Genomic DNA, 26,155 nt, shown 5'->3' on the forward strand with positions numbered 1-26,155 from the left:
TCAGAAGAACATGCCAAAAATTCATTTTAAATAATCAAATGACTCTAGAAACCACCCATTGGGGGTTCACGGTTAAACTACTATTCCCACAAACATTTGCACATCTACGCCAGAATCTATGTCGCGACAGTTTTCGATTGGCGCGCAAATACATACAACCGGAACCCTATTCGCTGACTTAGCTGTCACTCTCGACGCATTGCGTAGCTAGACAGCTCCGATTACCGTCTTCCTGTGTCGCCGCCCTTAGAGGGAGCCAGTACAGTACAGCGAGGGAGTGAGGGTGTTTAGGAAATGCAGTTTGGTCGCTAGTAGTTCGCCCGTTCGTGCTATAAAGGAGCGTGTTAATCAAATAGCCATATCGAGTCTGCTCGTGGTTATCCGGAAGCAAAGCGTTTGGGTAAGTAAAGATAAGTTACCGAAAGTTTTGGAATTACGAACTTTAACTAAACCGGACAGTGAAATCACATAGCTAGCTATCGATTGTAGCCAGTCTGTAAGGTAGTTATCTGACAACTTGCTATCTCACCAGATAACGTAGCTAGCTAGCTAGCTAAGTTAGGCAATCAAACTCAGCTATGTGTTTGCCCGAAATTATGCACATATTGTGTGTTGTGTGCTCCGAAATGTAAAGTATATATTACTTTCTTGTCAGTTAACTAAAAAGTCAGCTACGTGGCTCTCAAACATATTCGGGTCCCACTATCAATGAAGAGCAGTTGTGCCCGTAATGGAACTTAATGGTAGTTAGCTAGTAGTTGTGCAATTGTCCGCACTTGCATTGTGTTTCTCTCATCGAGTAGCTAGCTAATACTTTTCCAGTGTACTAGTAGGCAAACACATACATATTGACTAGTTCGCAATGTAGTCTAAGTTACGTTTTTGTCAGTGGCGATTGTTTTTTTTTTACCGTAAACGATTAATTAAGTTATGGGCTAGCTAAATAATGGAAGGTAGACATAGACTTAGTGATTTGTTTTGCAGTTGGCTATAGGCTATAGACAGTTGAGCCTAAGTTACATACTGGAGAGATTTACATTTTTTTCACATGTTCAATCTTCCCCAATATAACGTACTTATTGTGTAAAATTTGGAGCATTCAACCATCCTATTTAAAGGGTTCCTAGTCCAATTTAATTTCCAAACCATGCGTTCCATGTATCAGGACGGTTTTTGTGTGGTTATTATGCAATTGACCGAGATGCTTTTCCACAAGAGGGCTTCATCCAGGGTAGACGCGACACCAATGGAATTCCTAGACAATTATTGTGTTTAGTCAATGCCCGTCCCACCCACCACTCAAGAGGTGATGTGCAGAGAAGATTGTTCCGTCTTTGTATTAAACAACCTCCACCCTGATTTTTATCGCAAGCACTCATTTTGATCTCCTGGTTGAAGTACTCAAGAGAAGGCGATGGTATGGGCTTCAGACATCATGTCGCAAGATTGGACTACAGCAGGGCGAATGCAAATTATACCTTTTGATGTAGCAAGCTGTGTCGCCATGTCCCCAGTCACACTTATCACGATGTCCTACAGTTTTATATTTTGCTTGATTTATAGTGTTTCTGAATTTAACGTGTGTCGCTGTGTGACTGATAACGGATGGGTACGGTTTTCTTGTATTGATCTCAAGCGGCTGTTTCTTTCTAAATATATGTTGTAAATGGGTGTGGCCTGACTTATAGAAAACGGGTCCTAAGAGAACTAGTAAATCAGTTCTGACGTGAAGGTCTTTCTAAGTTTTCATTGTTGACTCTTGGAATTTCTGGTGTCTCGTGTTACCCGGGGCAGTCGGCACAGGGTTACTGGTCAACCGGTTAGACGGGATCTTTTTCCGTTTCGGTGGGCAAATGCATGTATGGTGCGATGAAATTAAATATTCCTTAAAGACATGGATACTTTAGATGTGGCGTCATGTAGTGCATTACAAAAGCAAGGCTTTTAAATAATCGCCCCTTGACAATAGTGATTATATTGTAATTGAAACTCAAATTCCGTCCCATTTTGCGCAAAAAACTTCTGCTGCTGGTGAGGCTAATGATAAAGTTTTTCGTTGAGCACTGAATAAAATCTCTTGCAGTGAGAGATGAGAGATTTTAGACAATTATGCGGTGCAGAAGGTGCCAAGTAAAAGTTTTCCTCCTACTAGGATACTGCTGAATTTAGTACTGAATGAGCAGCGCTGCTATATCTCCCCGAACTGCTGTGTCGATGGTAATGTGAAGATTTAGTATTCTGACGTTATATTGGGGAAGATTGTGAATTGAAATTGAGCATTTAAAGCATGCTTGTGGTAGAGAAACGGATGAGTGGGCTCAGCAACATTGTGCCCCTCTCCCCTCCACTGAGTGACTACGAAATATGAACATAAAAACAGTCATTTCAGATCTTTATCGTATGTGTAGGCCTCATCTCATTCTCTCTGCACTACGTATCAGCCCTTGCACCGGATGTAAGGGTCAGTAACTCTTACCCGCTTGAGAAGGCATGTTACATTACAAATGTGAATGTTACATTACAAATGTGAATGTTACATTACAGTTTTTTAGCTGACTTTCTTTATCCAAAGTGGCATGCAGTTGATTATACTAGGCAAGGGTTAAGGGCCTATTCAAGGGCCCAACAGCTGCACGGATCTTATCGTGGTTACACTGGAACTTGACCCACCAGGTCCCGGTCCCGGTCCCAGTCATGTACCCAGTCATACTACTAGGCCTCAGGCTGCTGTTGCACCTCGTGTAAGTGTCAGTGATTCTTCACTGGTTCTGTGCAGAAGTAACGGCTTGAGAATTCAGCATGCTGGGATACACCCTTACTGTTAGGGGGGCTAGAGTTAACCCCTTATGGGCGGATGTGACCTGCACGTTACATCTCCCATGACAGATGGATGCAACCTGCGCGTTACACCTCCCTTAACAGACGGATGCAACTCCAGCATTGTATTTGAACTGTTTGTTTTTCAAGACAAATGACCGTTGAAATGCAATGTGAGGGTTTTCTTTAGGGCGCCTTAGTCCATAATGGGTTAAAGGAGGCCAGCAGGACCACACCTTTTTACAAAGATGCATCAATCCCACACAATCCTGGGCTGACCAGACTTCTCAGCCCTCCACCCTGTTATTTCCTAACTCATTTGCTTATCAAGCCACTCTGTGTGAAGTGAGTCCTGTGAACACAAGGAGCCTGAACCGCTCCGTCTGCTCTCCTGTATAGGCGGAGAACACATCTCCAGTGTATTTTCAGGAAGGGTGGGGACACGACGGGGGGGGGGGGGGCATCTGTTCTTTACCCCTGGGGCAATGTTCAGGGTGAGCCTTACTAAATACACACTCTGGAGGGTTTTTTGTTTTTGTAATAATGTCATAATTGTGCTTTGCCCCCTACCCCTGTTTTTTGTACACTCAGTGGTACTGCTGCTGGGATTGTTAGTGGTGTTCCTTTGATCATTTTCCAAAGTTTCTCACGCTGTTGAGTAATGATTCCTTTTTCCACTATAATAACATGTATTTTTTCATATTTTTTTATCGACTGTGACTAGGTGACATTTTCCCACTAATTTGTGCTTTAAAGGGCCCTGTTCCCCCATGGCTGAAATGAATGCATAAGTTGTCGTGTACTGTAGTTAAGGGCCACATAGAAACTGTTGCTATGTCAACTTTTTTTGTTTGAAAAAGTGTTCATGTTTTCACTTTATTGGATCATATTTTGAGCTCTGACTGTCCTCTCCCCATGCTGAAATGTATTGGGACATTGTTAGTATTTGTATTATAGATGGCGCAAATAAATAAAATGTTTACATTTGAATATGGCCTCCTCTTTTTGTGGACAGGAGAAGGGGAAGTAGCCTGTTTGTTGGAGCACCGCTTCTTGTTTAAAAATAGATTTAATAGCTTTTTATGGTTGAAATCCTTGGTTTAAACATATGGTCATTTGTGTTTGTTTTAACATCCCCAACTGCTACACTTGCCATCAGAAGTAACATTATCCAGTGAAAAGGCCACATACAGTACTGTGAAAGTCCTTCCATGAAGCAAAGATGATTTAAAAAATAATGAAAAGTCGAAAAATGTACTATAAAGAGCAGTGAATAGTTACAAACTAAATGAAATCAATATTTGTTGTGACCACCCTTTGCTTTTAAAACTGCCCCTGGTCCTGCTGTTTTATAAGATAATCAGCTGGTAGGTTGCACACAATGTATGGGAGAACTTTGGCTGTGTCTATTGCTTCTTGTTCTCCAGGTAATCCCAGACAGCCTCAGTCAAGTTTTGATCTGAAAAGTGGTCTATTACTTAATATGTTACTTCATTCAACAAATCTAATGAAAATGTAAATTTCATTTTTTGGAAAATGAATTATGTTTGGAAGTCTCAGATTTGCCCTTTCCTACACACTTGACACACTAATGCAGAAAAAAAGATGTATATCTTTTAAGTCCAAAATTCAGGGTGCCTACAACCTTTGCACAGTACTGCATATGGTACCGCATATATGTAATACATTTTTTTTTAAAGCAAAGGCATAACCACAGTCACATCTCCTAGTCCTCCAGACATTATTGCACATAGATTTCAAGGAAGTGTGTTCATGTTCCTGATAATGGTGGCATTATTGATCTAATGCTAAGTGCCAAGTATCTATCTATCTATCCATCTGCTTGTGTTGGACCTTTTCATGAGTCTGGTCTTTTCCGGTGTCTGATAAAGCTTACTGTCTTCGAATAGTCAGCTGGTGTTTTCACAGTGCTCTATGCTGTGTCAGACAGAGACCGAGATATTGATTACCTGTGGTCTGTTATGGGTATGAATCAGACAGAGACCGAGATATTGATTACCTGTGATCTGTTATGGGTATGATTCAAGCATGTCCTATTAGACTACTTAACCAGCAGGGCAAAGTCAAGTAATATAGATTTAAAGTAAGTTAGTATTTTAAATCTGTATGTGTATGCGAGTCTAAAGTTTGTGTACTGCTTTTCATTGAGATGTGAATTGCCGCATTCTTGCCTAGTCCCTGCTTGCTTTAACTTCTTTGAACGGTTTTTATATGCATAATGCAAAAAAAACACTAATAAGACTTAACAGATGTTAGCCCATTGTGGGTAACTGCAGCAGTGAGGCTGGATCCTGCTGTAGATCTATACAGCTGATGAGATAGAGTTTTACTAGCTTGCTGGTTATCAAACTGGATATGATGGGAGTGACCCGGGAGTCTCTGAATGTTTCTTAAGTGAAGTGATGGCCAAACGATGCGGACAGATGCATCTCCCCCACCCTCTCATCCCACGCAGTAAACAGCATTTTTCCTGGACGTTCTTCATGGAAAATGCGAACAATATGCTGTGGAAAACAATGCCCTGGAGACAGCCAATCAGATTTTTTGGGGGGAAGCACAGCTGTCTTCACTTGCGAGCTGAGCACTTGCATAATTAGATGATTTTATTTTTTTTCCTTCATACCAGCATAAATCCATTTCAGTGCTGGGGAACTCTTTCAAAATTTGGGTTTAATAAGAGAGATTTCATGGAAAAAAGAAAAAAGGAAAAGAAACTTGAGCTGTCCAGGCAAGCAGCATATGCAAGTGCAGATAGGAACGAACCTAAAGCAGCTCCCTGCATGTGTACTGGAGCTAGTTTTTATTCTGTGCCTACCAGACCACACCCACTATGTGACCCTTTGATTCAGACCACACCCACTGTATGACCCTTTGATTCAGGCCACGCCTACTGTATGACCCTTTGATTCAGGCCACACCTACTGTATGACCCTTTGATTCAGGCCACGCCTACTGTATGACCCTTTGATTCAGGCCACGCCTACTGTATGACCCTTTGATTCAGGCCACGCCTACTGTATGACCCTTTGATTCAGGCCACGCCCACTGTATGACCCTTTGATTTAGGCCCGCAGAGGTCTGAGCATAATAATGGCATGACTGGGACCTGGAAGGTTGGTGATTGTAGCCCCAGTGTAGCCACCATAATATCTGCGCAGCTGTTGGGCCCTTAAGCAAGGCCCTTAACCTCCAATGTGGGGACTGGCCCCTGCTTAGTCTAATCAACTGTAGTCGCTTTGGATATAAGCGTCTGTAAGGTAATGTAACAGCTGGCTAGAGTTCTGGGGCTCTGACTCTTTAGGAGGGTTATTGGAGAGATGCAGGGGTGAAAGGCTGAGGCCAGGCCTGGAAGGAGGAATTCCTCCTCTCCCCTCTCCCCTCCCCCCTTCCCAAAGGTACCAGCCCAACCCCACACCATACCATTATGTTCTCTTTCCTTATCAGCTGAGAGCGTGAGAAGATGCCAAGAAATTAAGCTCAATGTTTTTGGAGAAATCTTGGGAATTGGTTTCATATGTTTATACAGAAGTATTGAGGACTTTGAAAGCACTGTATGAATATCTTTATTGTATGAAGTAGAATGGGAAGTTTTGTTTGACTTTTTGGTAATGTAATGTAATGGTGAAAAGGTTATCTAAAGGTGCTATACACCATGAAAAACATCTATTTTTTCCTTTGCTGATTGCGTGACAGAAATCGCATTGTAGTAGATTGGACCATTCAAAATTTGCCAGAGGGTGTTTCTGTATGTACGATATGGAAGATGGATTGCTTTCATTCATTATCATTATTGTTGCTTTTAGTCAGTGAAAAAAAAAATGTAATGAAAGCACTTATTGTTACTCTGTTAGATGAGGCAGGCTCCTTTGTGTCAGCGTGCAGGCTGTCTTTGTGGAAGGTGGAGTGCGTAGTGCCGTTGCTGTGCTGTTTTATATGTTTGTTTGTGTGGAGTCTGGGTTTTTAATTAGTCCCCAAAGGGCTACATTTGGTTTCACTGCACCCTGCAGTAAAGGGCCGCACGGGACGTGTTGTGCTCTGTGAAAAGTGTTTTTGACAACACTGTATTTTGGCATTTATGAAGAGGCATCCTGTTTGAAATCGGCCTATGGGCTACGTGCTTTCAAAGTGCAATTAATCCACTTTGGTCAGACAACCAAGCTGACCTAGACCCTCTAGTTCCTTGGCTCTTATATAGCTTATGTAAGTTACTCGCAGTTCCAAATGGAAAGCCAAGTTGTACATTGTTAAAAGCACAAAAAAACAGAAAGTGTTTAATTAGCTTTGAAACGGGAAGACATTAAGGGGATTATTGAGGATAGGGCCAAGAGGATTCTTTTTTGAAGAGTAGCCTATCCTTTTGAATTACTCTGGAAAGCAGCCGTCCCTTATTAAATGACTGCTGAAGCAAATTTCATTATCTTTGTATATTGTCTTGGATTTATTTTTCCTTCATGCACTCCATAATTGTTCATTTAAAAGGAAGTAAGAAATTAGGTGATGTGTAAACTGGTGAATTAGACAAATTTCGGTATGGTATTGTTTCATGTGAGATTTAGATTTTCATATCGGCTGTCCCTCAGTGAGATCTTTGCCAAGATGGTGGTAATGGAGATATCTACGGACCTGCATTAAAATGAGTGCAGACACACAATATGTCGCCATTTCCTGCATTTAGTTTTCTGCTCCACATATAGCCTAAACAATATTTAGCTTTTGCGAAGCAAAGCTCGTTTCCTTGTTGTGATTCCATTAATTTTATTTTTTTTAGCTTGTTCGTTGTTACATTACAATACATTTATTTATCAGACACTTTTATGCCAAGCAACGTACAATAAGTGCATTCATACCGGAGGCATAAAGGCACAACTGCCATAAAGAATCCTTTGTCTACATCCGTGAACATCAAGTCATGCTATATACAACACATGGTGTACAAGCAATAATAAAAAGTCAGTAGGTAATAACGTAAGCAACTGCAGCACCAAGATAAGTAGAAATGCAGATGTGATCATCTTAGATACAATACAAAGTACAACCGCAGGGCTTAAGGTGGAGAAGATTAAGACAGCTGACACACAAGTGATATACCCACTCCTGTAGTTATAGCTAGTCAAGGTACAGTGTGAAGAGATTAGTCTTCAGACTGCGGCAGAAAATGGCCTATTAAAGTGGGGTTATGTGTTTAGCACATTTTTATATTCGATGAGATTGAGATGTTTAAGGCATCAAGTGTGGTTCTGCAGTGAAGAATAGGAGCTGGAGTGAAGAATAGGAGCTGGAGTTAAATCTCTATCTGCACAGTGTAATTGCTGAATTGTATTTAGGCCTGGGAAAATATATGGCTAAAAATAAAATGCTAACCAAATAGTCACATGGCTTGGTGATTCTGTCATGACTTCACAGGCAATTAAATTGTCCTGTAATCCATGATTCAATTGTTTATGGCTGAATGCATTTTTTATTTACGGCTAATAAGATACAGCTGCCCGCTTACTAGATGCATCAGATATTCCATGGGGATGCTTTTTCTGTCTATATATCTAGTTATCAACATTGAATTGCCCACTTTTGCTTTGATACCATAATGGAAAACCTGAGGCAAAAACAGCAGCAAATTCTGAAATGGAGTGATCAATATCATGGGAGGGGAACAATTTCTGAATTTGTGACGATAATAATATACTATAATAACTAGCCTTAGTGTGAGAGAAACTTTCTACATTTAGGAGCACACTAATGTATCTCAATTACCAGATGTGCTCCTAAATAATCTTTCCAGTTAGCACGCCTCAATATTGAGTCCTAAAGCTCCTAACATGGTAGCACTGTAAAGCCCTGAGTGGGAGCACTTTGCATTGAAGTGGTTGTTTTTGGACTGATGTGTGTGCCATTATGGGCAGTAAAGTAAGCACACCACTGCATAATAATATGTATTATTTAGATAATAGTACATAAAGTAATATAAATATGAAACACAATAGTTAAGTCACCAAGTCCTCCAGCTCCATTAGAAGTCCTCTCCCTTGGACTTTTAGGCAGAGCTTCTCCCCAGGGTTCAGCTGGAGGTTACGTCCCCCTGAGAGTCGGATCCTGATTGGACCGTATCACTGGGATGCGTTTCCGCACCCGAGGCCAAGAGTCAAACGAGAGACAGTCAGCGCCGCGCGTCTCCTGGGAATAGCCAACATCTGTCACACAGTGCACGGAAGCACGTCCTCCCCTTTCCTGCTAGCCCTTTCTGAAAGTTCTGCATCGTGACGTCGTTTTCTGAAATGAAACTTTGTGTTGTCTGTCTGCAGTGTGACGCACCGGGCCCCCACACAAGGATACTGAAGAAGACATCTCGCTGAAGCACTCGGCTCGTCCTGAAGAAGCCATGGCTCTGCCCTTTAAGAAGGAACTGGAGAAGTACAAGGACATCAACGAAGATGAGCTCCTCGACAAGCTGTCCGAGGAGGAGCTGAAACAGCTGGAAAGTGCCCTGGAGGAGATGGACCCAGAGGTGAGAGACGGAACGACGGAGGGATACGATGAGTGAGAGAGAGGAGGCCGAGTGAGTCGGAGAGGGGTGAGGTGGGAACGTTTGGGGAGTTAGATGCAGTGAAACCATGGAGGCTGAGTCATTGTTCAGAAGTGCTGGACACAAATAGCAGTGAGACTGTAATCCGATATCCTTAATCAATCAAGTAATAATAACAATAACAAATATACTCGACAGCAAGTTTGCTTTGCAAACTGCCAAAAGTTTGTTTGTGTAAATAATGGTTCAGAAATTGGAGACCATCTTCCTGCTTGTAAGTTGTTTGCTTTTAGACTGGAGATCGTAATTGTGAAACTATTCGACACTGCTGCAGCAAAAGCTCTATAAAGGATGCATTGACATTGTTATGTGTTCTCTCTTTTCCCAGAATGCACTGCTGCCAGCCGGTTTGAGGCAGAAGGACCAGACCACTAAATCAGAAACCGGGACCTTTGACCGTGAAGAGCTGCTGAAGTACCTGGAGAAGGAGGCCCTGGCCTATAAGGACCGGGAGGATGTGGTCCCGTTCACCGGGGAGAGGAAAGGTGTGTGTTCTGGGGCCCGGCCGTTTCATAACGACTGCATTTGGGTTGTAGGAGTAGGTGCTGTGAAGGTACTGAAAAGGTGTACAGTATGGGACCTTTCTATAGTCCCTGTGACATTCCTCAGAAATTGGGTACGTTCAGTCAGCATTATAATAGGATTCCTGAGCCACTGGTCCGCTGGGACTGAAATGGAGGGCCAGTTGAATGAACAGAGCTTTCGGCGACGGACATGACATCATGAACATGACACTCAACTGGGCCGGCCTGTAGCGTAGTGGTTAAGGTAAATGACTGGGACCCGCAAGGTCGGTGGTTCTAATCCCGGTGTAGCCACAATAAGATCCGCACAGCCGTTGGGCCCTTGAGCAAGGCCCTTAACCCTGCATTGCTCCAGGGGAGGATTGTCTCTGGCTTAGTCTAATCAACTGTACGTCGCTCTGGATAAGAGCGTCTGCCAAAATGCCAATAAATGTAATGTAATGTAACTTTTCATGCACGTACACGGCTTAAAACAGGTTAGGTATCTGGATTAGGTTTGAGTGGAAATGAATTAATAATGTTGTAATTAATTTGTTAAAAGGAGCACACAAATAAAGACGGTAGAAAATGAAAGTTATCATAAGCCCTGTTGGCATTACTGTAGCGTCTGTTACTAAGCCCGCTGCAGACTGATTGTCCACGCAGTGCACATGACATTTGGATGTCAGGAACAGGAAGTGTGGTTGAGTCCCTGCCAGGCTCCCTGCAGGCTTAGAGAGGGGAATGGCAGTATGTGCTGAGAAGAGGGAAAACTCTGACTCCATGTCAGACACGTTAGCTGGGAGCAAAGACATGCAGTAACGCAATTTCAACACAATCTGTAAACTATATAAAACGGCATTTATTTTGTGTCAGTGTGTATCTCTGCATGTGTATGTGTTTGTGTCTATGTGTGTCTCTGTGTTTATGCGTATGCGTATGCGTATGCCTATGCGTATGCGTATGTGTGGTAAGCTTAGCTGCAGCTGCAAAGCGATGCTTGGTTTAATACTGCAACACCGCTACATCTGTTCACTTCCCCCCTGGGTGGGTGTGTGGGGTTGGGTCTGGACACACTAATATGTGGAGCGGGGTTAATCCTGGATCAAAGGGATCAGGGCAGGGGAGTGCTCGCTCAGTGCACCGGGTAGGTCAGGTGTGTGAACGCAGGCATCATTTCCATCTGTGTGTGTGCGTGCCCGAGAGTGTGTGTGCGTGCGTGCGCGAGAGTGTGTGTGTGCGTGTGTGTGTGTGTGCGTGAGTGTGCGTGAGTGTGCGTGAGTGTGCGTGAGTGTGCGTGAGTGTGCGTGAGTGTGCGTGAGTGTGCGTGAGTGTGCCCGAGAGTGTGTGTGTGTGCGTGCCCGAGAGTGTGTGTGTGTGTGTGTGCGTGCGCGAGAGTGTGTGTGTGCGTGCGCGAGAGTGTGTGTGCGTGCGCAAGAGTGTGTGTGTGTGTGTGTGTGTGTGTGTGTGTGTGTGTGTGTGTGTGTGTGTGTGTGTGTGTGTGTGTGCGGCATGAGAGTGTGGGTGGGTGTGTGTGTGTGTGCGTGCGTGTGTGCGTGCGTGCGTGCGTGCGTGCGTGCGTGCGTGCGTGCGTGCGTGCGTGCGTGCGTGCGTGCGTGCGTGCGTGCGTGCGTGCGAGAGTGTGTGTGTGCGCGCGCAAGAATGTTTCTGTGTGGGTGTGCGCGCAAGAGTGTGTGTGTGTGTGTGTGTGTGTGTGTGTGTGTGTGTGTGTGTGTGTGTGTGCGTGCGTGTATGCGTGCACGCGTGTGTGTGTGTGCGCACACGAGTGTGTGTGTGTGTGTGTGCACACGAGTGTGTGTGTGCGCGTGACAGTGTGTGTGTATGTTTGCGCGCGCGCGTGCGCGAGAGTGTGAGTGCGCGCGCATGCGCGAGAGTGTGTGTGTGTGTGTGTGTGTCTGCGCGCGCCCGTGCGCGAGAGTGTGTGTGTGTGTGTGTGTGTGTGTGTGTGTGCGAGAGTGAGTGAGAGACTGCAGAGAGTGTGTGAAATAGCCAAATTAGTCACTTTCTTGGTTACAATTTTTTGTGTGTGTTGAGGGAGGAGGTGCTGTGTGCAAGTCATTTAAAGAACAACCGACTTTGTCGTGCACTATAAGCCGTCTTTCTCACTTCCTTATATTGCAAAAAGAATGTTTTTTTGCAATATGTAGGTGTGGGCCAGAAGTTCCTTTTATAAAGTTAACAAAGTTAACACACAATTCTCCAATAGCACACAAAATTTGGTCTTGTGTGTTATTGCGGTTCACTGTGTCTGCAAGCCAGTAGAAAAATATGTCTGTTGTGTTTCTCTGGCAGTAGTAAGCTATACAAATGCATTACTGTATTAAAGGGGTGGCTTTGGTTTCTCGTGTACCAATTTATAAGTCATGACCTGACGTGGTCAGCAGAATTTCTAAGGTAAATGTGGAAGCAGAGTTTAACTAAACAATGTACGCCAGCATTGAAATGTTCTTTTTGTGTGTGTGTGGTTAATGCGGTTTTGGACTGCAGCCAGAGGGATTCCTGAGCTATGCGTATTGGTCCCCCGAGATACAGACGGGAGATGAGTCAGGTTGGAGTTGTTCGAGACAGAAACATTACACGTTCCTGGTTTCTTACCCTGTGCGTTCAATGGAACGCCTTAATGCGTTTACCGAAATGACAATAGATTGTGGATCTGGATTAGGTTGTATTTAACCTTCTGTTTATCTGTGCTACAAAATACTTCTATATGTGTACACAAGCACATTCACATTCACATGCACACTCGCGCACGCAACCGCAATGGATAAAGCTGACTTGTGGCGTTAGTTTATTTTAATTTTTATATTCAAGCTTCTTACAATTGACTGCAGAGATTTACTGGTGGAGATTATCAGAGAACTTGGCTGTAGCAGAGGCTTGTAATGGTCTTTTCAGCGTGGGTGTTATGTCCAGACCTTCCTGCTGAGTGCACATTGGGGAGTCAGTGTGAAATACTGCTTATGGATCTTGACCTGTAACCAGAAGCTGACTGAGCCACTGCCTTATACCCTCCAGGACTTGCGTATTTGTGTTACATGTCTATATTTCTTCAGAAAACATCTGACTGTATGCATCAGTAATATTACTTAAAATGTATGTCTATATATGATTGCTTGGATTGGGGTTTTAGATGCTGAAGTGAATTATGTATTTGATCAGAGAGAGGGTCGGACTTTTCGAGCATGAATGTTTGCGCGAGAAAAGGTTTGTGAGCGGGTGTAGATATTCAGTCCCTTGCTGTGATGTGATTGGTGGAGGTGTGTGGAATGTTCCTTGGAGAAGCGGAGGTAAGGGAGGGCCCACACCCGTGGGGTGCCCACGAGACGGCCAGGGCTAACGCCGCAGTGCTGATTTAATGGTGCTGTCTGAGCACTCTTCATGGCTGCGAGAGTGCGAGCTGGCCCCCGTGCCGTGTGTTCACACATCCATGTTGAGCAGATAACCTATTCATTCGGCAAAGCCTTAACTATGAAGTCAGAAGTGCAGACAGCAAAAAAAAAACCTAACCCAGGAAAATGGTTTGATTGGACCCCTCAAGCATTTATGTCAGCATTCGTGCTGCTTAACAGTTTGCGTGGGTGGTGCAATAAATTGTATTCTTGCCGTCAAAAAAAGTATGCACTAAATTCATATGCAGATTTGTAATATCACGGTGTGGATGAGGTGGATTGTATTGTGCTAGAAAATGCTAGAGGGGGTCCTGCATTTCAGGATGTCTGAGGTGGCGAGGCAAGCATTTCTACTGTTTCCTCCGTTGATATGAGCAGTTTGGATAGGGAGGGAGGACACGCACCCAAAAATGTAGCGAGGTGCTGACTAACAGAGAGCAAGACAGATTACACACGTGAAGTAATTTATTGCACACACCTTCATGTATGATAGAAGCAGTTTGAAAACGAGGATTCCAGTCTCGCTTCCACTCTTCCGCTCACGCCACTTTGAAGATAAAAAACGTTTTAAAGGGGTTCTTGAAATTGAGGAAATGTTGGGCAAAATGTGGAAGTGATGACTGCTGTTGAGTACTGATTGTTTACCAGCGGACAGCCGAAGATGGAGTTTTAAAGCGCCTGGGGCATGTTGGAGTGAGTTACTCCGGCACCAGGTCTCTGTATGCTCACTTGGAAGCACGAGGGGATGTTGGGGGAGTCCACAGGAAGTGCACTAGAGGCTGTTGGGACTGCTCGCTGATTGGTGCGTTGCCAGGCCTCTCAGGAAGCTCATGAGTCCCACAGTGACGGTGGCATTGCCCCAGAGCTTTTGTTGTTCACTGCAATATCCAAAAAAGGACTTTGTCTTCCATTGATAGCTAAAATCTTATTTATTTTATTCTCTTGCTAAATAAGAACCATATTGCCGGTGAGGTAAGGCAATTTCAAGATTCCAAGACCCATTTCCAGATTGCCAATGGAATAAGAAAATTTAACTAACAAGAAAACGCCTTAAAACAACTTGAGGAGGGGGCTGGGGGTGTCTTTTAATCCTCCCGCCGAGGTTGCTACCACTGCACAATGGCCACCAGGCCCTACAGCTTGACTTCTCTTTGCTAAACAGAACTGTCGGTTTCCACGGTGACAGACTTGAGCTTGACAGCATTGGCTGTGGAGGCAGAGGCCACATATTTCAGCCTCTTTGATGTCCGAGGGTGGGCGGTTTTAATTGGGCTGTTTTTGGAGTCACTTCTAATGAATGTGAGAAATCCCTGTTTGTGCCGGTCAGTGGTAGTCAATATTTATGCAACTGTTTTGAACAGTAAGACCGAGGACCGAAGCCGCACGTGGAGCTTGGAATAAAGTTTGGGTCGTTTGGTGTGTTTTATGTTTGTTCATACTTGGGCTTCTAGCGACTGTCACTGTCGGTTTGGATTGCACAACGACACGGAGTCATCGGATACACAGAACCTGCTGAGGGCTCAAACAGTGGGCTGTCTGGTGTATTGCTGCTGGAAACCTCTGTTCAAAAAGGCTGAGAACACGGCATTGTTCCTTTACATTAGTTATTCAGCTGATGTATTTGTCCAAAGCTCTGTACAGTTGATAAGACGAAGCAGGAGACAATGTAGGGTGACATTGGCTCAGGTGGTAAGTGCAGTTGTCTTGCAGTCGGAGGGTTGCCTGTTCGATTCCCGCCCTGGGTGGGTTGAAGTGTCCCTGAGCAAGACACCTAACCCCCAAATACTCCTAACGAGCTGGTTGGTGCCTTGCATGGCAGCCAATCTCCATTGGTGTGTGAGTGCGAGTATGTGTAAATGGGTGAACGAGAAGCATCAACTGTACATCACTTTGGATAAAGGCGCTATATAAAATTCCTACCATTTACCATTTTACCATTTACAATCCCCTGCCAACAATGTTGGGTTAAGGGCCTTGCTCAACAGCATGCACTGATCTTATGGTAGCTACACCAGCCTTCCAGGTCCCTGTCAAGCACCTTAGCCACTAGGCCTCTGGGTCATAGGCTTCCTCCAGTTGCACAACAGACCAGGAAGGGTAAGCGTGGGCAGGGCAGGCGTTGCCTGCAGAGATGCCCAAGGTGTGGGACAGATGCCCAGCGCAGAGCCTGGAAGCATCACCATTGCTATGGAATCTGTCCAAGCCCCAGACCCTGCTTGGTCAGACTATCACAGGCAGCTTTTAGAAGGAATGGTGCCCATTTGCTTTCATTTAGGTTGATGCCACAGCAATAATATCACTGCAAAATGTGCTTCGGCTTGTGATAAGACTTACTGTAAGAACTTAATTTTTTCCCCTGAAGTAGAGAATACTAGCTTGTTTTAAGTTAATGTCTGTTTGACAAGTAAGTTTTGTTTTTTTTCCTTTCCTTAAGATGTGTCAAACTGTAACTTATTTGTAATATTTTCTTATTTAGCAAAAAAGTGAAATAAATAAGATTTTAAGTCTCAATATAAGACTAAAATACTTATTTCATTAAATACTTAGTTATTTTTAGGTTTTTGCAGTGGGGAAAAACCTGCGGAAAGGGAAAAAGATGCGTGACTTTTCCTCTTTATTTTTTGCCCCATGGGCCATCCAGGAAAGCGGTTCTCACCAATTTGCACCAGGCATTCCTGTAATTAATCTGTCCAGCCGTTTGTATCGGCTGTAGGATCTGGGCCCTCCCTGTTTATTCAGCAGCGGGAGTCCTGGGTGAATAGATCCAAATGTGGCCCAAAGTGCCCCAGCCTTTTGAGCAGCTGAATTTTTCCACACAACATGTGGCGGTTACATGTGGAAACAAGTATGTTATAATAATAATAATTTGTATCTTTCTGGTCCTTTTAAAGTGACATATTTGATTAGACTAAGCAGGGGACCATCCCCCGTGGAGCAATGCTGGGTTATGGGCCTTGCTCAAGGGCCCAACAACTCTTATCATGGCTTGAACCACCATCCTTCTGGGTCCCAGCCTCGAAACCTGGTCTTATCCCCCTCGAGTAAACATCCTCCTTCTCGGTTGACTGTGGTGAACGATATGCAAAGCTCATCTGATGCTGATCGAATGAATCATCGGTTTGTGCTCAGTGCTGTTTTCGCAAACACGCCATTTTAAAGATTGTGTCATTTGGGTGTACCACCATTTTCTCCTGTTCGCCCATTTCTCCTTCATTATTTACACAACAACTCATATTTGTTTTTCTTTCTTGTTCTCTGGAAGACATGGAGATCCTTGTCTGTTGCTTGATGGCTGTTGGGTGTTTTGCGTGAAGATGTTCTGCCCCTGGTGGAAATGAGTTTCCCTCAGGAACGAAAAAGGCTGACGTTTCTGATTCCAGATTGTGAAAGAAGGGGTACATAAAGGAACCCAGCTGGCATGCGATAACTTGAGTACATCCTGACTGCGCTGGATGTGTGGTGTAACTGAAGTAATGCCTTCCTCTGTGCTCCAAACATTCTGTCTGTAATCAGTCATGTGCGAAAGAGTCATGGCCCTCTAGTTTGGCGGAGAGGGGTGACTACACTGCAAAAAATGGCTGTCTTAACAGACTTATTAGCTTGTTTTAAGTTACTGTTTGCTTGACAAGTGAAATGTCTCACTTGTCTTACTTCAAAAAAGTAATACAAATATGATTTTAAGTCTATATGAGACTAAGATACGTGTAGGGCATGAATGCGAAACAAAAAATGTTAATTACTTGAGAACCCAATGTTAAGTGTGCCATCATAAACCGAGTTTAAACCTGCTTGGATCACGAGTTTTTCCGTTTGTGTCCACACATTGTTGCTCACACTGAAGTGTCCAGGGCATGGTGCTTTTCCGCGGAAAGTCTGTCAAAATGCACATCTGTTTTTGACATTATCCTGCCGAAGAATAGTAATGGTTGTGTCATCATCAGGGTTTTTACGAATCCCGCCTTAAGTCACTCTGACTCATTTCACTGGCAGGGAGCACTAAACTCCCTCTCTCTCCCTCCCTCCCCCTCTCTCTCTCTCTCTCTCTCTCTGTACGGTGTCTGGAAAAGGCTCTCTCCGTAAGGCTTCATAATGTGGATGAATAGCTGTAAGCGCTTTAGAAAGGGAGGCAGGAATGAAAACAACATTAGCTGCAGGTCAAAAGACGGGGAGCTAATGTGCATTAATCGCTTCCCTGAGAGCCCCGAAGTGCACGGCTCAGCCTGAACTCTGGACTTCAATAAACACAGGAAGCTGTAGTAACGCTGGGAGAGGCCAGGATATCCATTAAAAACCAGGCATCATGGGAAGAGTGATGCTCTGTGAATGCTACATGTGTAGGCTGCGTGCTAAAGTAACTCACCTTAGGGCTTTTACCATGTCCTCTGACCCCACCAGTTGCTGTTTGTGGTCATCTTCCAGGCTTTTAGTAAAGATCTTTCCAAAAACTTGATAGAAAATCTCATTGCATTAAATTCCATTACATTCATTTATCTAAAGGGATGTACAAAAATGTCATGAAAAATGTCATTAGGAATAACTACAGACCTACTGTTTCGATAAGGTACAATTCACGTACAATCAGTTTTACAGCCAAGAACATTAAGTCTAGTCCATATGGCAAATAAGCTCATGGCTTTTTAAAATATTCTGCAGTATATGCCGGCTGGAAAAGTATTTTTAATGCAAGACGTGGAAGAATTACTGTAGGAAAATCACATTGATAGCTATCGAGCTGAAGCCAATGATGAAGTCTCGCTTGTGGAAGCATTAGCGATACGGGGAGGGCCTGTAGTTTGGTAACAAAAAAATCAGACCATACTTATGTTAGGTTAAGAGCTTCCAAGCTAAAGAAGGGAACTCTAGTTTGAGCATGTAGAACGGAATGCTGCCAGCAAGAACACTTTTCCAAACCAAACCCACCACAACCGACCCATGTATTGCCCAACAGGGGAAGAACACTGCAAAAAGCTGGAAACAAGATAGCATGGAAACCGACATTTCTGTTTAATAGAGAGTAGTCAAACTGCAGGGCCTGGTGGCCATTGTGCAGTGGTAGCAAACCTGGCCGGAGGATTAAAAGCCACCCCAGCCACCGAACCACACTGCAAAATGAGCCAAGCTGTCTTACCATTGGCAATACGTTTATAAAAGTAAATTTTAAATTTTAAGTCTTAGTAGAAGACTAAAATACTTATTTTGTTTCCACAATAGAGGAGTGAAACTCCCATTGTATGTCCACAGCCAATATCTTCATGTAATTTCAGTCAGCTGGTACGCAGAATGTTACTGCTTACTGAAATGACGCTGAAGATTGAGACATGTGGAGAGATGTCACACACACACACACACACACACACAAATGTTATTTGATAAAAAAAATGTTTTGCATTCCTTTGGTTAAAGGTAATCAAACAGTGTATGGATTGTCACTTTTCCAGTTTTAATGCGTGTTACCGTTAATGTGTTTTCCTGATCTGTCTGTCGCATGCTTGAAGTATGACTTGAGTGGCAGAAAATATTCTTTCATTATTTTTTGGTGCCTGTACTGCTCTGTTGTGTAGAATCCAGAAGCATGACATTTTTCTGAAAGTGAATGTGCAATATAGTACAGGAACCACACACACACTTGCATGATATAGGACGGCACAGAGTTTTATTTCTTTCTCAGGCAGTTTGAATTTGACTGTAAATGAAATGGTTTTGTATATTCAAACTAAAAAGTGTTACTAAAAGGAAGAGTTACCCATCAGCAGAAGTCCTCATTAAGCACAGTGTAATGGGTAAGGAACTGCATTTTCACAGGTAGGAAGCTCTTGGCCTTGCACTCTTGAACAAGGTACTTGGCCTGAATTGCTTCAGTATATATAGCTGCATAAATGGATATTTAGTTTAAAACATAGTTTTCCTGCTGAATAAATGAAAAAAAATATTCAGGAGAAATTATTCCTGTAGTATTTACTGCATATCTGGCAGCAGTATGATGGTCTGAGGCTCATTTAATACCGTGGACCTGTGATGACTTAAGATGTAATTTGCAGCTGAATCTAGTCCCAACCCCTAATTCTCATAGAGATCCTTTCAAATGCAAAGAGTTATAGTATCGATTGAAAATATATCCAGATATCCTGGCTCTGATATGTTGATAAGTCACATACATGAGGAAGTCATGGCATGCAAAGGATTGGCAACCAAAGGCAGGACAGGCAGGATAGGCAACCAAATACAAAACATGACTCTTTTATTTGACATTGTTATTTTGCTCAAACATTGAAATGGGGGACTACATATAAAAAGTGCTGTAATTACTACATGGTGAAACCAAAATGCATAAAATGCCCTTTAGTAAAAGCTTTGAGTCTGTGCTTTGACTGTGTGAATAGTTTGATTACAAACTGAGATAATAAAATTTGTAGTCAGAAAAGCTGAAAAGGGAAAGGTGATTCCAGACTCTTGAGCAGGGGTGTATGCGCTCACTGATGTATATAAAGGGTGTGTGTTTGAAACGGTCACTTTGCATCTTTCGTTCACCGCTTTGTATTTGCTTCCCTTTCATAGGAAAGGTGTGGGTGCCCAAACAAAAGCCGATTGATATACGCCAGGAAGAGATTACCACTCTGGACCCGGAGCTAGAAGAGGCCCTCTCCAGTGCGACGGACACGGAGCTATGTGACCTTGCAGGTGAGATGCCAGACGGATTAATCATTTAACAGCACTGTGGGAACGAGATAAACATCCAACAGCGAGGTTCGGTTTCCTCTCCTGGGATTCCGCTCCCACAAAGCGCCCACATGTTAATGTCCAGCTTGTTGTGCGTTTGACTTAATTGACCGTAGTCCATCTGTTTGGGGTGCTCAGTCTGTTTCTGGGGGGGACCTGCTACAATGTGTAGCTCTGTTCTTTTGCCTGTTCATTGCACTGGATAGAGCATAAAGTTACACAGAGACGCCTCTGTCTGACAGGGTCCCTGTGCCAAAAGCAGCTGTAGAAGTGTACTTCACTCCTGTTCAACTCTCTAAAGGCTCACTTAATCATGAATGGCCTTTCTCCCATAGTGCCTGCGCCTCTTAAATTTTATTCGATGGGCGGTTAGAAATGCGCCTCTTGCCACATTTCATAGGAGAAAAAACCTTCCATTTAGTCAATTGTATTATTACAAAAATATGCTGTTAATGTCCTCGAAGAATCTAAATGTATGGCTAAAGTGTAAGCCATTAGAGTTGTTTTATTAAGTGCTGCACTTGGCTGCCCATTTCTGCTTCTGCCAGGGTCCGGTTGACCTGAGAGAAAAGGATAGATATGTTAGCCTGTGCAGTCGGTTGCCATAGTTACTCGCAATCAGAGCTGGCAGCTTGCACATATTTATTGTCAGGATGGCCATTTTGGTCTGTGCGGTAGTGTGTTTTCCCAAATAATAAGTAATAAGTAATGTGAAACTTTTTAAATGACCGGATTGTCTCCATTTTGTTTCTAGCTATCCTTGGTGTGCACACATTGGTTTCAAGCACGCAAAGCTATGATGGCAGTAAAGATGGCTACAACAGTGAGTACTTGTCCAGGCTTCATACAAACTTACTGTTGAAAATGTTTATGTTTGTGGTTCCCTCCACTTGCAGATGACGGGGATATCTTGTGAATAAAATGTTGTGACCTTGGAATTATAAGGTTCTATCTGCGTTCTATGTAGCTTTTGAGATATTGAGCTTCAACATTTTTAAATGTCTAAGTCTAAGGTCTTGTTGTTCATTTTGTTTCTGATTTTGTCTAAGAGTGAGCAGATTCACAGCACCTCTGTTTTTCAGATGTCATAAAGGGAGAAAAAGTCAAACCTGTCTTCGATGAGCCACCAAACCCCACCAACGTGGAGGAGACTCTGCAGAGGATAAAGTCCGACGACGCGACTCTAACAGAAGTCAATTTAAATAACATCAAGGTATTCCTCGTGCTTAATGAAAGGTGCTCTTGTTTCCCTGTGTGGAAGATTGTGGGGCTACATGCTGTTTACCTGCGCTGGTGCATGGTCTTTTGCTGTCATAGTGCAGTATCAGTGAGAATACACAGCATCCAGACATTAAGATATTTTACAAAACCACATGAGCACAATCCAGGGTTATTACTATATTTGTGGCTGTGGTTGATTTGGTATTGATTGCACTGCATATATATCAAAAACCCTCATTGTCTATGCTGGTTTATCAACTAATCTCTTCAGCATGGATACTGAATTGATAAACTGGGAGGGATACATTTGCCTATATACTGGACCTGTGTCCTTTAGGTCTTTGGGCAGCAGTGATGGACAGGTCAGAGACAATGGAATCTCTTCAACATGTGGCCCTTTTGTACACCCTGGTTCAATACTGCCATTTGAATGAAGTGTTGATTGTCTTGGCGTGCGCTCGGCCAACAGAAACAACAGCAACTGTAGAGTACACAACATCAGAGGCATGATATGGAAAATGTGTTTTTATAAATGGCTGTAATTTGATTTGTAATCATCTGGTTTTCCATCCTGAAGAACATTCCCATCCCCACGCTGAAGGACTACGCCAAGGCCATGGAGACGAACACACACGTGAAGAAGTTCAGCCTGGCAGCGACGCGGAGCAACGACCCCATCGCCGTGGTGAGCACCCTTCGTTTTTTGGATTTCAGACCAACTTCCGCTGTTAATTATTTAATTAACCCAATTATTTCCATGATCTGTCATTTTTAGCCACATTCCATGATATAAACAGCAGCTGATGTTCTTGTCTTGTAGCGTTTTATTGTGGTCTCATTTACGAATGAATCGGTCATGGTGCATATGGTTAATGAAATGACTGCGCCAGGGTAACTGGTAGCTGCAACATCCAGTAATTACACCGGCCCTCCAGGGTTGGAGTTACCCACACCTGCTCTAGACCCTAACCCAGGTCCCTTGCGTCTCCTCAGGCTTTTGCAGACATGCTGAGGGAGAATAAGAGTCTGAAGAGCCTGAACCTGGAGTCCAACTTCATCACCAACGCGGGCATGCAGGCCCTGGTGGACGCGCTGAGGGAAAACGACACCCTGATGGAGATCAAGATTGACAACCAGGTGGGTCACGGGGTCAACCTTCAACCAGGGGGGTCACAGGGTCAATCTGCATGTCAAGTTGGCTAGTTAGTTAGTTATTGTCATTCCACAATGTGTGAGTCATACAGGGGAGCTAAATAACGTTTTCCCAGGACCATGGTGCAACATAAAGGGCATGTATACCTGCTCGTCTATCGGGGTAGCCAATAACCTAGTGCCTACAGTGCTTGAGCAAGACTCTTAACCCCACGTTGCTCCAGGGGATTGGCCCCTGCTTAGTCTAATCAACTGTATTTCTAATTTCATTAGAATATTTTGATTTGCCGATTTGGATTTTTCCATTTCAATTCCAGTTGGTAATTTATTTTTAATAGTTCAGCCACAGAAATTTCAACAGTTGTTTACTAAAAAGTGCCAGTTTCCAGGAGAACAGACATAATGCGTGTTAATATGTGTATTCTTAACGCATCAGATTTCTGAATTGTGGCAGCACAACTGTTTTTATGATGAATGATTATTATACAATAGTTAGTTCTGACTTTACATTGTGATTGGCTGAGATACATGATTCCAAGGAGTGCCATTATCTGACGATGAGTCACTCCTAACTGAGCAGAACCTAGTTACAAAACCGCTATTTTTACGATCAGTTTAGTCATTGTATCAAAGATAACAAACACGTAACCTAGCAACAATTCAGAAGCACAGTTCTGTCGTTAAAATGGCATAATTAAAAAAAGAATATTCATATTGAATCTGAGTTAGTGTATCATCCTTTAAGTTTTTTATAATTATTAGTTTTTAGCTGATGCATTTATCCAAAACTACATATAGTTGATTAAATTAAGCTGGGGGATAAGGGCCTTGTTCAAGGGCCAAACAGCTTTGTGGATCTTATCATGGTTACACCGGCGCTTGAACCACCAACCTTCTGGGCCCCAGTCATGTACTTTAGCCACTATTGACACTCGGAGTCGTGCCTTACCGTAAGATATTGGCTATAGATCAGCACTGCAGTACCAATATCTCATGGTAAGGCATGACTTTGAGTGTATTTCTTAAGTCTATAGAGGCCCTATGGGGCGACATGGCTCAGGCAGTAAGAGCAGTTGTCTGGCAGTCGGAGGGTTGCTGGTTCGATCCCCGCCCGGGCTGTGTCGAAGTGTCCCTGAGCAAGACACCTAACCCCCAAATGCTCCTGACGAGCTGGTTGGTGCCTTGCATGGCAGCCAATCGCCTTTGGTGTGTGTGAGTGTGTGTATGAATGGGTGAATGAGAAGCATCAATTGTACAGCGCTTTGGATAAAGGCGCTACATAAAAAATGCCAACCCTAGCGCTGTTGCAGAGCTGCTCGTTACCCTGCGTGACGTTCTGTCCTCTCTCTCTCTCTCTCTCTCTCTCTCTCTCTCTCTCTCTCTGATCTCTCTCTCTCTCTCTCTCTCTCTCTCTCTCTCTGATCTCTCTCTCTCTCTCTCTCTCTCTCTCTCTCTGATCTCTCTCTCTCTCTCTCTCTCTCTCTCTCTGATCTCTCTCTCTCTCTCTCTCTCTCTCTCTGATCTCTCTCTCTCTCTCTCTCTCTCTCTCTCTCTCTCTCTCTCTCTCTCTCTCTGAAACAGCGGCAGCAGCTGGGCACCACAGTGGAGATGGAGATGGCCCGGATGCTGGAGGAGAGCACGAGCATCATAAAGATCGGCTACCACTTCACCCAGCAGGGCCCCCGGGCCCGCGCGGCGGCGGCTATCACCAAGAACAACGACCTGGGTACGGCCTCCTCTGACACGCCGCCACCGAGGCCTTACTGCACCGCTGTGGGGCTACTGCTACAGCCTTTACTGCCCCGTCTGTGGGGCTACTGCTAGAGCCTTTACTGCCCCGCTGTGGGGCTACTGCTAGAGCCTTCACTGCACCGTCTGTGGGGCTACTGCTAGAGCCTTTACTGCCCCGCTGTGGGGCTACTGCTAGAGCCTTCACTGCACCGTCTGTGGGGCTACTGCTAGAGCCTTTACTGCCCCGTCTGTGGGGCTACTGCTAGAGCCTTTACTGCCCCGTCTGCTGCCGCTGTGGGGCTACTGCTCGTGCTGCACTTTATATCAAGCATCGCACGTTTCTAAAAGTTTCTACACTCTTCTTATAACACTTAAGATCTTATCATATTCTCGCCCCATTTTCTCACCCCATTGGCAATCTTGAAATTAATCATTTCATCGCTCTGGATAAGAGCGTCTGCCAAATGCCAATAATGTAATGAATCAACTCTCTCACTTCATTGGCAGTTTCTTTCTCTCATTTAGCAAAAAGTGTAATAGAAATAAGATTTTCAGTCTAATTATAGGACTAAGTTGAGAGACTTATTTGTAGTGTAGTACGACTAAATATTACCATTTGTTTGCTGTGTGAAATTCTTCCAGCATCTGAAAACCACTGATTGCTACTGGGTGTTGATAAGACGGCCAATCAGCAGAAAGGCCTAACAGCTTCTGTTTGATCATGGGATTTGTCTTTTTCAATCACATGGAAGCTGCAAGGCTTGCTGATTGGCTTATCAACCCCCAATTGATATCGGTGATGTTTTTTTCCCCAGAAGCATTTCACATGTGCTTTGACTTTTGTTAAGATTAAAGAAAAAGAAAAAGAGGACAGCTATACGCTGCTATTTATGACCTGATTTTATTCTCCTTTCTAGGTTGTTTTGAGGTATATTGGTGTCCTGTCCTGATAAATGGGTCATATTCTCAGTGAGGCTAATAATAATAATAATAATTATACACTTATTTTTCAGCTCCTGATTTTACACAGAATTCCATGACTTTATAGCTGTTGGAGTTGCTATGACTGTCCAGTGATGTTTTTCTTTCTTTTTTTTTCTTTTTTAATATAAGGCACTTGTAGGGCTGTGTATTTTTTCTATCTACCATTGGACCTGTGCCCGGAATTTTCCCCATGCAAACACAGAACGGAAAGCATATGTTGTTTGGCAGTATTGCTGACCTCAAGCGCTTTATTGTCTTGGCTTCATAGTAGGTTTTCCTAGAGACCATAGGGTGATCGTTACAAGTGCCAGAGGAGGGGTCGTCAGCTGTACTGAGAGTTATCTGGTACTAGGAAACCAGGAAGTTGTCAGAAAGATTCTGGAACACCCTCATAATTACTGCTGCTTTCTGTAGGAGTGCGCTGCTCATAGTAGTTTTATTTATTGGAATGTGTTTTGACGGCAGCGTTCTATAAGTTTGAGCTTGTTCTCCCATGAACACCTGTTTTGTTAGAGAATAAATTCACAGTAATGAACAGGAATTACAAATCAAGACAAATTAACATTGGTTTTCCCCAAACCCCCTGGACTGAGTTGAAAAATACAGTGTTACTGTATATTTCTGTTTAAAAAGTGAGCGAAGCAAATAGGAACTGGTAAGCCTTGAACCCAGGTATCCTGCTTCAGAAACCATTATGCTAACCACCACCACACTATATCTACTGTAAGCCACAGCTGCCATTTCGGCATACAAGACTGTTCAGGCACATTGAATACTGACTCCAACATATAATGCTGCACCTCAGAAAACATTCCAATAAATAAAACTTATCTGTGTTCTGTACAGTCCTACAGAAAGCACCAGTAATTATGTGTGCCTACCTCAATCTGCTTCTGTCAGTTTCTGCTGGTTATAGTACGAGACGTGTGACATAGGAACTGCGTGCATCCTTTTCAAACTGAAGTGCTCACTCTTCTCTGATACAGTGGCCTCTCTCCTCAACCCAAGCTCTTCGGTCA

At 43.6% G+C, this 26,155-nt stretch overlaps 1 protein-coding gene across 1 annotated transcript in view; it reads left to right on the top strand.

Annotated features, from left to right (window-relative positions):
• Positions 1 to 235: 235 nt before the first annotated feature.
• The window catches only part of tmod2 (tropomodulin 2), a 29,001-nt gene continuing 3,081 nt past the window's right edge, over positions 236 to 26,155 (top strand). The window contains exons 1-9 of the mRNA XM_061246632.1: positions 236 to 400; positions 9,138 to 9,340; positions 9,747 to 9,903; positions 19,887 to 20,009; positions 20,803 to 20,871; positions 21,131 to 21,261; positions 21,847 to 21,954; positions 22,263 to 22,406; positions 24,003 to 24,147. Of these exons, the coding sequence (XP_061102616.1) occupies positions 9,215 to 9,340; positions 9,747 to 9,903; positions 19,887 to 20,009; positions 20,803 to 20,871; positions 21,131 to 21,261; positions 21,847 to 21,954; positions 22,263 to 22,406; positions 24,003 to 24,147 (1,003 nt within the window). The 5' untranslated portion in view covers positions 236 to 400; positions 9,138 to 9,214. The remainder of the gene's footprint in view (positions 401 to 9,137; positions 9,341 to 9,746; positions 9,904 to 19,886; positions 20,010 to 20,802; positions 20,872 to 21,130; positions 21,262 to 21,846; positions 21,955 to 22,262; positions 22,407 to 24,002; positions 24,148 to 26,155) is intronic.

The sequence above is a fragment of the Conger conger genome, chromosome 6 (assembly GCF_963514075.1).
Source record: "Conger conger chromosome 6, fConCon1.1, whole genome shotgun sequence".
Lineage (NCBI taxonomy): Eukaryota > Metazoa > Chordata > Actinopteri > Anguilliformes > Congridae > Conger > Conger conger.